The sequence below is a fragment of the Cydia strobilella genome, chromosome 27 (assembly GCF_947568885.1).
Source record: "Cydia strobilella chromosome 27, ilCydStro3.1, whole genome shotgun sequence".
In the NCBI taxonomy this organism is placed as follows: domain Eukaryota; kingdom Metazoa; phylum Arthropoda; class Insecta; order Lepidoptera; family Tortricidae; genus Cydia; species Cydia strobilella.
In genome coordinates, this window is record NC_086067.1 from 2,852,957 (window position 1) to 2,869,496 (window position 16,540).

The 16,540-nt window shown below is 39.3% G+C and overlaps 1 protein-coding gene across 1 annotated transcript in view; it reads left to right on the top strand.

Moving 5' to 3' along the window:
- Positions 1-16,540, top strand: part of LOC134753515 (putative fatty acyl-CoA reductase CG5065) — a 51,787-nt gene extending 35,247 nt beyond the window's left edge. The window contains exons 2-13 of the mRNA XM_063689412.1: positions 5,230-5,428; positions 6,384-6,500; positions 6,742-6,864; positions 7,442-7,567; positions 8,884-9,037; positions 9,760-9,861; positions 11,137-11,329; positions 12,424-12,530; positions 13,149-13,281; positions 13,917-14,066; positions 15,399-15,506; positions 16,206-16,540. Coding sequence (XP_063545482.1) covers positions 5,318-5,428; positions 6,384-6,500; positions 6,742-6,864; positions 7,442-7,567; positions 8,884-9,037; positions 9,760-9,861; positions 11,137-11,329; positions 12,424-12,530; positions 13,149-13,281; positions 13,917-14,066; positions 15,399-15,506; positions 16,206-16,353 — 1,572 coding nt within the window. The 5' untranslated portion in view covers positions 5,230-5,317 and the 3' untranslated portion in view covers positions 16,354-16,540. The remainder of the gene's footprint in view (positions 1-5,229; positions 5,429-6,383; positions 6,501-6,741; positions 6,865-7,441; positions 7,568-8,883; positions 9,038-9,759; positions 9,862-11,136; positions 11,330-12,423; positions 12,531-13,148; positions 13,282-13,916; positions 14,067-15,398; positions 15,507-16,205) is intronic.

Below are 16,540 nucleotides of genomic sequence, written 5' to 3' on the forward strand. Positions count from 1 at the left end.
TATTGTGTATTTCATTTATACATTAGGTACCGAATCACCTAACTAATCTTATATTGACCGGGATTATAGACCGTGATTACCTTTTGTATTGTTTTCGAACTCCCGATATTTCGACGCAGTTACGTTACATGCATCTTGTTCACGGGTAACTTAAGATAGCGGGTGGGTGTCAAAGTTGTGTAGACCGCGCTCGGTCTACCCTCATTCGTGCGCGTCGGCTGCGTTCGCTTTCAACGTTACCATCGGTGGCGTCGAAATATCGGGAGCTTATAATACAAAAGGTAATTACGGTCTATATCCTAGTCAATGTTAGTCTAGAGAAAATTTAATTATAACAAAAAAATAAAAACTTACTTAGCTTTTTCAATTTGGCCATAAACTGCTTGCAAGCCACCATTCAATATAATTTTTTTACCCGTTTCTATGACCACTATGTGAGTCCTTTTAGTTCTGTTCCCATTCCTGATTTCCGGGTTACAATGCGCTGTGTCGTCACTTATTCTAATGTCGAAATGAACAGCTGAAAAAGAATATACTATTACATATAGAAACCCTGACAACACCGATTTTCAAATGTGTGGCGAAGAGGAAGACAGTAGGTAATGCACCTAATATGTGAAATTTAGTAATTGCTTGGGCTTTGGAGCAAGCTATCTGGAACCGAAGGAATTCAAATCACTGCCCTTGAGCTCCATCATCCGATACATGGAGATGGTCGAACAAGATCATGAGTAGGCACAAGGTAGCTCTTTAGGGGGCGGTTACAAAAAAGATTGGTGGACCCACCTGTTAGCAACACTGTTTGTAAGGATCATTATTTATTAATAGCTTATATTTTGATCATTTTTACTTTTACGATTAGCTTAAAAAAGAGTATCAGTTGACCCTTACTTGTCACTGGTTCCCGCCATCTTGAATTGTTAATAAAAGGCGGGTACACTGTGACAAGGGGGAGTTCGTGTACAGACGAGTTACAGTGTAGACGTCTTGGAATATTGATTGTAAATTGGTTGTTATTATGTTGGTAGCGAACGAATAAAGTTAAAATATTGGTACTAGTATTAGTTTTCATCATCAACCCGGTGCTAACCTAACACACCAGGGTCGAAGTTTATAACTAAGACTTAATTCTAACAAAAATAATTATAAATGTAGGTACATACTGGTCACATTTTCACCATAATTTCCGCACACACAACACAATAGAAAGATAATAACTTTCATTTTAAATTATTTTACACAATTCATCGCGTATTCGTCCAACTTTCTGATCAACTGAGTTAAGACTGAACGTTTACGTCACGGGTTATCATACATGACTAATTGTACAGGGCAAATTACATATTATCCTTAAAATACTGTGTTTACCCCATATATAAACACAATTGAGCTCGGATTAATACCTGCCGCTTCTTTCCGCCATTGCTCTGCGCGACAACATCCATCTTCACCATTTAAGATGGTTATCACTTGGCAGTCCTCAACTTTGCGTTTCTCCAGAAACTTCCTGCTTCGCACAGCTGAACTATGGAATAAACTTTCGCCCGTGGTCTCCGGACCGATACGACCATACATTTAGTGTATTCCATCTTAAAAGGCCCGCAACGCACTTGCAATTCCTGTGGTGTTGCAGGTGTCCATGGGTGAGATCAATTGCTCGAATTACTTACTATAAATAATACCAACAGTGAAAGCAGCGCTTTGTACATACGTTGTTTACTAAAATAGATGACTTTTTGTGACAGCTCAAAAACGTCTTCGATTATGTTCGCTATAGTTTTCATTGAAAGTATTTATTAAGCTTTACTTTCAAGACTATTTTCGTATTTTTGGATGTTGTGATTTTTTATTTATATTGTCCATATTTATTTTTACCACTAAATAACTAACAACCGAATTTGTTCGAATCGTGAGACATATTAACTTAGCTAATTTTACGGTTTCACTCACGGATTTTTTACATGTCGCGCGAGTGACTAAAAAATACTTGAGTGAAATCGCAAAATTAGCTAAACCGAATTTGTTGTTTAAATACTAATTTACATAAAACCTTCAAAAAGCTCTAACCTCCTTTAAGTACATTGACATGTCTGCCACTAAAAACCGAAAACGACATTGACGTTTAAATATCTAATATTATCGTACATTTTATCAATTGTATAAGTAATCGAATTGATAAACTTATGAGCCGGTCTCGTGAGGTGTATATATTGTGGAAATTTGTCGGTCATCATGATTTTACGTGAAAATACGTAAGAATTACGTAACGTATGACTATAGTGGTATGAATGTGAACTAGTGACATTCAGCTGTTCAGAAGTTTTCCATTTGAGGTAAGCGAAAAACAATTTACGAAAATTTATTAATAATATTGGCACATCTGTTCGTCAGTCACCAGTCGCGCGCGAGAACCCGCCTCTAGTTTATACTTACAGGAAAAATGTGGTTAGTGTTTTAGCGCGCGACTTCGGTCGTAGTCAATCTGAGAAAGAGTCATGAAAAAATCGATGAATAATGTTTGTATAAACATTTGTGTATGTCCCTTTAAAAAATATCGTTACCTACTAATAATATAAGTCCGAAAGTAACTCAGTCTATCTGTCTGTCTGTTACTTACCTCTTCTCACTTAAACCGCTGTAAGAGATAGTTTAAGGTCCGAGGTCGGACATAGGATACGGGCAGAAACGAAATATAAAACCGGACAAGTGCGAGTCGGACTCGCCCACCGAGGGTTCCGTACTTTCTAGTATTTGTTGTATATGGGCAACAAAAATACATCAACTGTGAAAATTTCAACTGTCTAGCTATCGCGGTTCATAGCTATCTGGTGACAGACAGACAGACGGACAGTCGAGTCTTAGTAATAGGGTCCCGTTTATACCCTTTGGGTACATAATCCTAAAAAGCAATTGATAAATATCATATGTAGAAAAAATGCCTGTATTTATTTTACTTGCCCGACTAGTGATGTTATGGTTTTAGCAGTTTATACAATGTGGTTATATTTGTTTAGAGTGTTCCATTGTAACGTCAAAACTAGTAGGCCAATTTACGTATATAAAGGACATTTTTTCAGCACAATATTGCTCGTAACATGGAACTTATTGAACCGCTTTTACACTCACAATCTTAGATAATATTTAAGCCTGCGTGCTTTTTTCATTATAACACAATATCGCCTCGCAACGCAACACACTTTTATCATAATATACTATTAATTTATTCCTTAAAGTATGAAGAAGACAAGGGGAGGGGGGAGATGAGATGACCGAATATGAAGATAAATATAATTTATTTTCCAAGTAGGCATATTACAATTCGCATATGAACGTCAAATAAAGCTCTAACCTTACACCACTGCTTGAGAAGATTCAAATTCTTCCTCAATTGGAGGAGAGCTAGTACCAAACATAGATGTACATGTACAGTGAGGTACCTAACTGTACATTACTTTAGTGGTCATGTAAAATTTCATGTGATTGTATGGCGACCGCTACCACTCACTAACCTTAGTGAGACTCTTAAACATTTGAAATAAAACTATGAAAACGGATTATATCGCGTATATTGAATTTATAATTCATCCCGACGTTTCGAACTCTTTACAGCGTTCGTGGTCAAAGAGTTCGAAATTCAAAGAGGAATAAAGAGTTCGAAACGTCGGGATGAATTATAAATTCAATATACGCGATATAATCCGTTTTCATAGTTTTATTTCATGAGTAACTATCGCGGTAACCGAAGACAATCTTAAACATTTATTTATTTATTTATTATTTTAAAAATAGTTGTACAGCATAACAGTATGAAATATACAAAGTCACTGCAAAACTAGAAACAAATTAAAAACAAAAACAGGTAAACTAATTATATTATTATACAATAAGCACATTCAAACTGTTGAAGGACGCTCATCTATCTTCTCACAGAACCTTAACAATTCCTCTCGCACTTCGCTCCACCTGCCAGTAACATGACACTATATTAAATTATTCTTAGGTATAGACAATTTAAAAGTACTTACTTACTTACTTGAATAAATATTTTTTTAACTTTAAAATCATACTGTTCTAATATTTAAAAACCTAGCATGTAATGTAACCTACTCACCTATGTCCAAAGTGCCGATTCTAGGGCACCTAAGAAGCCCTACACCGAGGGGTCGCGCAGGTTACTGCAATGCTCTAGTTTGCTATAATTCCGTTCAAATCCTAGTGTTTTACTCATTACGGTTACAACAAGTAACAAATATCAATTACTTAGCCAAATCTAAACTAAAACTTGTGTATAAAACAGGCGCGTTAGCAATAATATTTAGGGTTCCGTATCTTAAAATAACATTTTCGCTCCGCGTATCGTATTTCTATTGACTCTCGTTAACATTTGTGCCACAATGTATTATGTATGACCTATTTTGGGTCGGTTACCTACCCTAAACTAAACGGTTTGTTATCGTTAAAATTTTCGCTTAATTTTATTGTATGAGAAAATTAATAGTTCACTGTTGAGTGACGCTGAGCAGTCTGTCAAGTGTAGTTGGCACGTATGTCCCTTATTGGCACATACAACTCAACAAAATAAAACCTATGTTTGAGTGATACCTCAATGCACCAACGGTGCGGCAGCTAACGCTTACCAGGCGTCATGATACATCTCCCTTAATCGCTTAACGACTTACCGGCCCGTATGAAATCGTAACGCAATGGGGTTAGGAACTGTCAAAGGTTTATATAGATGGCGCCAACATAGGTTTTATCTGTCTCTAGTTTTTTTCTATGGGATTTGGCATAAAGGGGCTAGCATCCAGGCCATAAAATTCCAAGAAAAAATAAGAATTTGACACTATTCATAGGATTGACAGGCGCCATCTGTAAAACACTTCAACAGGCTAACCCCATTTCTTACGCTGTCTATTGTTTTATACAAGGGCCTGACACTCTTTGATAGAGAAAGATAGCCTTATTGCGATTCCTATAAGAGGAAAGAGAAAATAGTGCCATGCTTTGTCCTTATCACCGACCGGGTGGCATCGTAGGTAGGAAGCGATGGCGAAATACCGAAATTTATAAGAGTGAAAGAGAAAAAATCCTATGCTGCCCAAATTTTATATGAATATTCATTCTTTTACCCCCGGTCGCTCGGTGGCGCGTTTATAACTACTTGTATTTTATATTATACTATGTCTATGGTTTTATATAATTTTAACGTAATTTTATCTCTTGTTTCAGAAACCCATATCCGCCATGTTAAAGAAAACCCACAAATAAGAACCTTCTCTGTTGTATCTGGCCGCTGTGAACGATTGAACAATCCAATATGGCGTCTTGTGTGAACGGACATTTCGGGAGTCAGGAGTACGTGCCTGTAGCGGAGTTCTACGCGGATAAATCCGTGTTCGTTACGGGGGGCACGGGCTTTATGGGCAAGGTGAGCATGCACACACACGCACACATTATCACACATACACGCACACGCACACTCATATACACACACTCGCTCTCACTCCCACTTGCACTTTTCTCACTAGAGTCTGTTCGGAAAGAGAAGTGTCGTGAAACGTATTGGACCCCATACATTTGACGAATCTTCTCTTTCCGCACAGACTCTATTACACACATTCTCACTTACAACACACTCTCACTCTCATTCACCCTTATTTACAATCACATTCACACTAACACTCACTCCCACGATCATTTTCACTGATACCTCACACATTCACACTCGCTCTCACTCTAGCTTACACTCAATCTCACTCGCACTCGCAAAGGAATTTATAGGCCTAATTCCGGTGTTGGGGTCCAGGAGGAGATTCTTAATTCATCGGGTTCTATGTTTTTATCTCATACCAAAAAGGTAGGAAGGAAGGAAGGAAGGAAGGAAGGACTCTGTCCATCTGTTTGTCTGTCACATCGTTAAATATCTCGAGAACTACTTACGCTATCGATTTGAAATTCTGAATTGTTACGAACAAGGCTAATCCAGACTAGGGTCGATTCGGGGGGGTAGGGTAGACTCGAGATTTCTCCAACTCGAGACAACTCGAGAATTTTGGCTTACCATTAATAATACCATTTATTGACATGCTGTCCGAAATTTCCAAAATTACGAAATGTCCATCATCTCTAAATCCTTACGTCTCATTGGTAAAGAGTGACAAAACTGAGGCGAAATAATAGGCAAAGACAGCAATTAATTGCCTATTTTTGTACTTATGACATACGATTAAATAGATGTGCCATTTTCAATCAAAAGGGTACTTATTGTCGGTTGTCAATATGGCGCTATTTCCATACAGCTTCAATTTGAAATCAACCTTATTGACAAGCGACAATGTGGTACCTTTTGGTTGAAAACGTCACAAATACGTCTCATTTTCCAGGTGCTAGTCGAGAAGCTGCTACGTAGCTGTCCAAAAATCAAGAACATCTATCTGCTGATGCGACCGAAGCGGGGGCAAGACGTGGCATCTCGTCTCACAGAACTCACACAGTCACCGGTAAGGGAAATTAATCCTAAAGTTGAGAACAATAGAGCTTCTTTTAGATTGGGGTTTTACCGAGCAGCCAGTAGTCTAATCCGAAATTCCTCCTTGGTAATGGTGAATCCTCCTAATGTCCGCCGTCCTATTCAGCCTTGCCTTAGGCTCGGAAGAGAAACATTCTGTACTACTGTCCTTCCTATATAAACGTTCACCTTTCTAAATAAATAACATAACATAAAACGTGTATATTTTCCAGCTGTTCGAGACATTACGGAAAGAACGGCCATTCGAGTTAAACAAGATCGTGCCCATCGTCGGCGATATAACGGAACCCGAACTTGGAATCAGCGTCTCCGACCAGGCCATGCTTTGCCAAAAGGTAGGTCATATACTTTATTCCTTAGGGTTATATTTGGGGAAAATTTGTCGAAGACAAGACTTCCTTTTTCTGTGCATTTTGTATAATTTTCCCCCATGTCCCAATTTCTCCCACTGTATTACAAACAAGTATAAGTTTTACTGATACAAGATATCTTTAAACAAAATTGTGTCCGAGGTAGGTCATATACCATAAACCATGGATTAATATTTTGGGATTTTTTTCCCAATTTATAGAGCCTTCTTCTATACAATTAAGTGCATTTTTTCCCCGTTTTCCTTTTTTTCCTGATAAGTTACACGAACATTTTACATTTTCGTGAAGAAAAGAGATAAAAAATATGTCCCAAAAAATGTAATTTTTGTAACGCATTTTCACATCCATTTTGTATGGACCATTACAAAACTGACGCCCAAAATTTGTATGTAAAGCTGGGGATATTTTTTTTTTCATTGTCTCATTCAATAGTACTCATTATTCTGAGTCTAAATAACCCAAAAGTTGACGGTTTTTCGAAAAAAAGTAAATGATACTTAACATTTTTTCTGAAAACCCCCTTAAATGCATTTTGTTTCAGGTGTCCGTGGTATTCCACTCCGCCGCCACAGTGAAATTCGACGAGAAACTGAAACTGTCCGTCACCATCAACATGCTTGGCACGCAGCAACTCGTCCAGCTCTGTCATCGCATGCTCCTTCTAGAGGTAAACATTCTTCTTTTCTATAAAAAGTGGATTGTGAAAATTCCCAAAGTTGAAGCAAAGAGGAAGGAGGGAAGACCAAGGAGAGCGTACATGCATCAAATAAAGGAAAAACTCAACTTCGTGTCGTATTAGGCTGTCAAAGAGAAGGCAGAGGACCGTAAAACATGGAAATTGCTCCACCGACAAGAGACTTACTCTTAAGTATATGATGGGCGCTACATCGGAAGCATAAACTCCATATTCACGCCTCGCGCAATAAATCTGACGGGTCCTATGGGCACCCTATAGTGCTACGTACTCGTACGTAGCTCAGCAGTGAATGGGTTAGTGCTCAGGAATGTTCTAAACATTTTATTAATTAGAACAAAGGAAAACAAGTTGAATTTTCAAACAGAACTTTAGCCTAATATTTGACAACAAATAGCAACATACTGTATCAGTAATTCAGTATTTGATCTCACATATATAATAATTGTAATTGTAATATAAATTGTATGTTAAACTTTACTTTAGCTAAAGTTCATGAGAACTAATTAATATATGATATGTTCGGTTACTATTTATAAACCCTTATTTAATAGTTAGTAGCGGGGTCTTCTGTCACAAGTATTTACAATACTTACAAGGAGATTCCAAGCATAACTAAATTGTAAATTGTGAAATGTTGTAACCAAAAATAAACATTTTTTTTTTTTCATTTTCATTTTTCACATAACATCGTGTAAATGTGCTATCTCACATTAAAAAATAGCTTGACAGTATGTATATTAGTGTACGTAATAAACTGCCATACTAACCATACATTTCTTGTTTTCAAATCGTTGTTCCGCAAAACTACACATATTAAATCTATACGAATTCTTGGAAGCTGTCATTATGATGACATTCTCAAATATAGTACAGTTTTTTCAGTTTGAAATAGCAATAAAACCCTAATAAGGTCCTATAAATAAAACACGTCCGCCAAGTCACTGTCGATGGGCAGTGTGCCCAGAAGGCTGGCTGCATTGCCACGTTGAATGGCAATGCTAATGCGTTAAGCAAAATACTGGCCAGCCTAATCAAACTAAAATCATATTTATGTAAACATGAGCAGAATAACGTCATTTCATTTTTAAATTAAATAGATGTCATATATGAAAGAAAAAGTAACCACAGCTGGGATCAAACCAACATATTATTCAGCATCCGCGGCAAAAAAAAGATTGTCTCCTCATTTTACCCAAATTATAATAATACCTCAATAATTTTTGGCAATGTTCAGTCACACAAATCATTCATTAGTAGGTACATTTATTTTTTACCCTCAATTTCAGGCCCTAGTCCACGTCTCGACGGCATACTGCAACTGCGAGCGCGAACGCGTTGAAGAAACCGTCTACGCTCCTCCAGCGCACCCTGAACACGTTGTCACCCTGGTCCAGACGTTACCAGATGAACTGGTGGATAGAATCACACCTGATCTCGTTGGTAAGTGTGGAATAGCCTTTGAAGCTAGTGAAAAAAGGGTTTACGCGCCTCCAGCGCACCCTGAGCACGTCACCCGACCCTACCAGATGAGCTAGTGGGTAGAATCACACCTGATCTCGTTGGTAAGTGTGGACCACCCCTTGAAGCTAGTGAAGAAACGGTCTACGCGCCTCCAGCGCACCCTGAACACGTTGTCACGCTGGTCCAGACGTTACCAAGATGAACTGGTGGATAGAATCACACCTGATCTCGTTGGTAAGTGTGGAATACCCTTTGAAGCTAGTGAAGAAACGGTCTACGCGCCTCCAACGCACCCTCAACGCGTTGTCACCCTGGTCCAGACGTTACCAAGATGAACTGGTGATGAATGAACTTTTAGATTTGTCAAGAAGGTAACTTTTTTTATCCCGCAAATTCACTATGTCAGGCGTGGCGCGTGGCTCACTTCGCGATTTCGTCGCGTCGCTACAAGTACATGCGGCCCACACCAATTTTGGTGTCTAGCCTTAGTAGTTGCCGTTGCCGCGCACTGCTACGGAACGGACGCCTGTTCGCGCTTGCGCCACCTAGCGGTCTTATCTGTCGTAATAGACGCGATTTGTTATAGAGAGTGAATCTTCTGTACCTAGTACTATTATTTATCCTGTGACTATGTTCCTTATATTTTTTCTCTCCATCTACAGTTAAGCATATAATTAGATGATATGATATTTTTTTCGCAGGTGACCGGCCGAACACGTATACATTCACGAAGGCGCTCGCGGAAGACATGCTTATCAAGGAGTGCGGCAAGCTGCCTGTGGCCATCGTTCGGCCGTCCATCGGTGAGCGCAACTCATTATACAACGATTTAGGCGACTATAATATTCATTATGCAACTATTTAGTGAACTGTAATATTCAATACTCACTATATAGAACAAGAGACATCAACGCGCTTTTAACCCACCAGAGTTGCACTTCGTTTTTGCGGGACTTAAATTCTTAATAGATAAAGTTGGACCAAGATAAGTTTGCAGCGATTTTGATAGCCCACTGTGCAAGTGTTGTTTGAAACGTCAAACTTATATGAAATTATGACGTTTAAATAACACTTGCACAGTCTGTGCCATCAAAATCGTTGCAGTCAGAGTTATTCTAGGTAACTCTACCAAGTTTGGTTTATTGTTTTGGCCACTATTTTAAATCACGTATTTTAACCGCTGTAACCGCGAGGTTTATTATATTTCTCTCTTATAGATTTTGTAACCAAAATTTATAATTGGGGCATTTACTATGGAAAGGGACCTTATTGTCGATGGCGCTTACGCCGCACAGCGTCGCGCGGCATTGTATTTATATCGGAGCATCGTTAGTAATGGCGTAAGCGCCATCGACAATAAGGTCCCTTTTTATAGAAAATACCACAATTATGCAACACATACTCGCTATCTAAAACAAAAGACACCAACGCACTTCTAACCCACCAGAGCTGCACTTCGTTTCTCCGGGACTTAAATTGTTTTTTTTTTTTTGCTTATGTTGGGAAAATTTATTGTATATAGTGACCTAATTAGATTTTTAGGGTTCCGTACCCAAAGGGTAAAAACGAGACCCTATTACTAAAACTTAACTGTCCGTCTGTCCGTCTGTCTGTCATCGTGATACTTAGACAGTTGAAATTTTCACAGATGATCCCGCTATAACAACAAATACTAAAAAGTACGGAACCCTCGGTGGGCGAGTCCGACTCGCACTTGGCCGTTTTTTTTTTATATTGAGAAAACTTATTTTATATAGTGACCTCATTAGATTTTTAAATTTCATTGTTTGACTGCGGTTACCTCTTGTCTTTTTTTCTTTCTTGTAGTTTTTGTGACGCAAAAACACTTATTAATAAAAAAACCGGCCAAGTGCGAGTCGGACTTGCGCACCGAGGGTTCCGTGTTGTTATAGCGGCAACAGAAATACATCATCTGTGAAAATTTCAACTGTCTAGCTATCACGGTTAATGAGATACAGCCTGGTGACAGACAGACGGACAGCGGAGTCTTAGTAATAGGGTCCCGTTTTTACCCTTTGGGTACGGAACCCTAATATTGCTTATTCTGATAATTCCAGTGCTCTCCTCGGTCCGAGAACCGGTCCAGGGTTGGGTGGACAACTGGAACGGGCCTAATGGCATCATTGCGGCTGTCGGCAAGGGCATCTTCAGGAGCATGTTGGGCACCGGGGCTCGGGTGGCTGATCTGGTGCCTGTGGATACTGTCATCAATCTGATGATCGTGTGCGCGTGGAGAACAAGCCAGAGACGGTAGGTTTTTTGAGTTATACTATAGTATAATACGCATTTAACGCCAATCAAGTGTATCCAACAATTGTTTAGAGAACTGTAATGTTCATTATGCAACGATTTAGGCAACTTTAATATTCATTATACAACGATTTAGACAATTATAACTTTCATTATACAACGATTTTGACAAATGTGATAGGTATTCTCCCCCCGTGCCGTGGGTTGAGGTAGACGTGCAATAAGTGCATTAAATGCTGCTATAGTTGACTGGTAGAGAATGCCATTTGGCATTAAATCCGCCATTTGTACGTTGTTGTATATATTTTGTGCAATAAAGTTTAAATAAATAAAATAAATAAATAAATATCAGCAGCACTGCTGGTAGGCAGTATGGTAGGTGCACGTGCAGGACTTAATTGTTAAAAAGTAAATAGGTAAGGTGTTCGAGCCGATATATGGAGTATGTTTACTTTGTTGTTCAAATTACTTCATAGATGTCGCTGCTCCCGACGCAAACTAGATAACAGTAGTATTACTTAGAACCTATATAAGACGATGTCATATTTCGGAATAAATGGTTCTAGGTATGGATGGTAAAGAAAGGATGCCAATCTCTTATGGTAGAATTGTTGCAAAAGTGACCGCTTTCAGCTTTAAATAATAGTTCCTAATCTCTTCGGTGGCGCTAGTTAGGCTCTGGGACATGAGTATAACATGAACCATATAAGGCAACAAATAACCCGACCAAATTACGTAGGTTGTTTTTGGTAGTATTCCGGTGTATGGTGGCGCCGCCTAATTACTGTTTTTTGATGGACACTTTTCATACATAGAGATTTGGCTCCTTTATATAGTCTCCATGGTTCTAGGGTTAAGAGTAATAGGGCTGGGAAATTGTCCGGCCGACTCTAATTTCCATGTCAAAAAAAAACGGAATAAATGATCGGTAACGTAGCAACTTGTATCTTATATACAAAGTGGTCCTTCGAACCGGATGAAATAGCAGATTTCTCTTTAAGTACTAAGGCATAAAAAGCAACTGTATGCTGCATACAGGCGACTTTAACACCAATTTTACGAGGATCAGAAGTGAAAAAAACATTTGTCCACAGAAATGACGGTGTGCTTGTATATAACTGCTGCACCGGCCAGCAGAACCCCATCACGTGGCAGCGCTTCGTACGGACCAGCTTCAAATACATGCGGAAACATCCCTTCAGTAAGTTGACTTAAGATTCATTTTCAAACGATTTAGTAATTGTAGTTACGACCTTTTTGGAATGACACGCTCGCGCTGGCGGACGAAAACTCCCGTGAGACTCAAACATATTAGATTATTTTAAAACGGGTCACTCACGTATTATTAAGTTGAATAGCTCGACATGTTTCGGTCCAATTTAGAATAGAATAGAATAGAATAGAATAGAATAGAATATTTTTTATTCGTAAACACACAGACAATAGACATACATTTAAAGAACATAGTGAAAATAAAGTGTCACGAAATGGCCCCATCTCAGCATGCTGCTGGCGAACTTCCAGCGCTGATCTTCCGATGAGACCATCAGGTGAGAAACACGGAAGGTAACAGACAAAAAGAAAGCAACATAGAAGAAAGAGACATAAAATTTACGAGGACCGTCTTCACGGAGCAACGACACGTCTTCACTGGAAACATGTCGAGCTATTCAACTTAATAATACGTGAGTGACCCGTTTTAAAATAATCTAATGAGCTTCTATGACGTTCGAAAATCTATCTTCAAAACTCCACTACGCACTTAGCACTTAGCCAATATGTTTTGATGATGATTTGTCTAATTATTATTTTTCTTCAGGCGAGGTGCTTTGGTACCCCGGCGGCGACATAACGAACAACCGTCTCAAACACTCCACGCTCTCGCTAATCGAACACCGAGCCCCTGCCTTCGTGATGGACACCTTCGCGAGGGCCACTGGAAAGAAACCCATGTGAGTATGGTATACGAGTTGATTTTAGATTGGCTGCGTCTTGGCTCATACGACGTTTTGTTTTTGAGCGCTACTTCTAAATCGAACACCGAGCCCCTGCCTTCATGATGGACACCTTCGCGAGGGCCACTGGAAAGAAACCCATGTGAGTATGGTATACGAGTTGATTTTAGATTGGCTGCGTCTTGGCTCATACGACGTTTTGTTTTTGAGCGCTACTTCTAAATCGAACACCGAGCCCCTGCCTTCGTGATGGACACCTTCGCGAGGGCCACTGGAAAGAAACCCATGTGAGTATGGTGTTAAGAGTTGAATTTCGAGAAACGGCGTATGTATGAGACTCTTGCAACATTCAAATCTAACTAATAATTTTGTCATATTTAAGTGGGGCTCCCAAACGTGATTTTTTTTGCCGTGTTTTGCGTAATGGTACGGAACCCTTCGTACGCGGTTGGCCGGTTTTTATAATTGTTAATAATTGTGACGTTTTCAACCATATGGTACCACATTGTCGGTTGTCGATAAGGTTGATTTCTAATTGAAGCTATTTGGAAATAGCGCCTTACTGACAAGCGACAGTAAGTACCCTTTTGGTTGAAAATGGCACAATTATGAATTATAATGTCTGTTAACAGGATGATGCGGGTGCAAAACAAACTTGAAAAAGCTGCAGCATGCCTTGAATATTTCACCACCCGCCAATGGGCGTTCGCGGATGACAACGTACAAGCATTATGCACGGCCCTATCGACAGAGGACAGACGCATTTTCGACTTTAATGTCAGGTTAGTAAAGCTGAAATTTACACGACAACGTGGCAGCTTGTCTTGAATGAATGTGGAATGAACTATCGCCTGCGGTATTTCCGGACCGATATGACCTTCAAACGTTCAAGAAAAGAGCGTACTCCCATCTTAAAGGCCGGCAACGCACTTACAACCCCTCTGGTGTTGCGGGTGTCCATGGGCGGCGGTAATCGCTTACCATCGGGTGATCCGTCTGCTCGTTTGCCTCCTAAAAAAAAAAAGAATATTTCACCACCCACCAATGGCACAGAATAAATAATAGTAGTAGGTACAGAACATTCACTCTCTAGCAAAACGCGTCTATTAAGCCAGATATGATATGGCGCATGTGCGAACAGGCGTCCGTTCCGTAGAGGTGCGCGGCAATCACTATGGCTAGACACCAGAACTGGGGGCGGCCGCATGTACTTGTAGCGGCGCGACGAAATCGCGGAGTGAGTCACGCCTGACAATGAGCGGTCGAGGATGACAACGTCAACGTACAAGCTCTATAGAGGACTTCGGGTTCGAACGCCATCTTGATAGTAGCCTCGTGATTAATTCCTTTGTTTTTTGCTCATTAATATTGTTTAAAGTGTAATATCGATAGCTTTATTAAACAATAATCTAATGTGGTAGTGTGCAGTGAATGGAGAATTAATCTCAAAGCGTGTTTAACCACCATTTTGGAGTCAACGGCCGGTAGTCCACGTGCTTCTCGTAAAATCCAGCTATCGGTTTTACGAGACAACTACAACAACCACCGAACAGCGTCGTGCTCTAAGAGCATTTATTTTGTTCCTACCCTTTTACGTGACATTGGCTACGGGCAACACCGCCCTCAAGTCCATCAAGAAAAGAAGCTCTATAGATCGTGTCATTCAGGAATCACGGGGACTAATTTAACCCTTAAATGCATGATTTTTTGTTTAACTTTTTAATAAATTGAAATAGATGTGTCATGTTGTATAGATTGAGGGAAAAATAAAGAAAAAAATCATAGTATTTAAAAAAACCATCAAATATACGATGCATATATACATCATTATGCATTTAAGGGTTAAAAAAATACGTCACCAAAAAAATGACACATTTTCACATACAGTACCAAAATGGTACCATTTTTTGTAGGTACCATTATAAATGGTACCATTTTTTCTAAAAAAGCTGAGCTGAAGTGTAAAAATAGTAAATAAATAAAGCGCTGCCTAAAATAATAACTGTTGTCACGGTTCTGTATGTTCTTTGCATATACTTTCTCTATTATTACGCCGTTATTTTTTTTTATCAAGATCAATATTATGAAATTAAATAAAATTGTTTTATTTATAGAAACATCGACTGGGACGCGTATATTGAGAGCTACGTGCTCGGCATCAGGAGGTTCTTGTTCAAGGAGAGCCCGGACACGCTGCCAAGGTCCAGGACTCATCTCCGGAGGTGAGGATTAGCATAACTACTTCTGGGTTCTTTAGTTTTTATAGTTTTTAGAATCCGGTGCACTAATTTAGTGCGGTTAGCTATTTTAATAAGTTTCGATAAAGATGTTCTGGGACAGATCATGATTTATTAATAATGATAATTTATTTGCATTACATATTATGCTAACATAAACATATCTTGATAATTAATTGGAACCATCATAATTATTTAACCGTGAAACGGCATGGAATATTTTTTTTATGTTCATTATGTGGACATTTTTCATTATGGGGACATTGAGTATCTATAGTCAGTATCGCGTAGAGGCCGTAGAGTATCGTTAAAGTATCTGCCACCTTATGGCTTAAATTGAAAACTTAAACTTGACAATGTCACCCGACATTGCAAGTTGGCAGATATGCTATCTTATGGTGGAACTGTAAAACTTTAACTTGACATAATTCGATTCATGGGGTCCCTGTGCTGCCCTCTATAGATTACTCTCGCTTTTTATATGTGACGTCCCACGAGTAAAGGTACCTTATGGCGGTTGGCGCTATAGCTATAATTAACGCCGCTCTAATATTATTGCGGTGCTATGCGACGTAAGCACCAGCCGCCATACGGTACCTTTTCCCATGGAACATCACATATTATTATGTTGACGTTTATCTGGCTTCAATGAACAGTGTACTTCAATTATTTGTCTATTTACAGGTTACACATAGTCCACATCCTCACCCAAGTGGCGGCCGTCTTCTTCCTCTGGAGATTTCTCTTCTCTCGCTCCAACGCGTTGCGTAACTTCTGGCGGCGCATACTAGACTACATAACACGCGCGGCGAGAATGCTCGCCATAGCCTGATGCATATAGCCTTAACCTCAGGCTTAGTAGTTGAGCAACGCTGTTTGATTCACAAAACGCTAGCGACGGGTGTAAAATTGTAAACGCTAGTACGGAGAGCAGCGGAGCGTCATGTTAAATGAATATAAACATGGACGTAATTTAGAGATCCATCCTCTACAATTTGTCATCTGAATGACTTTTCTTT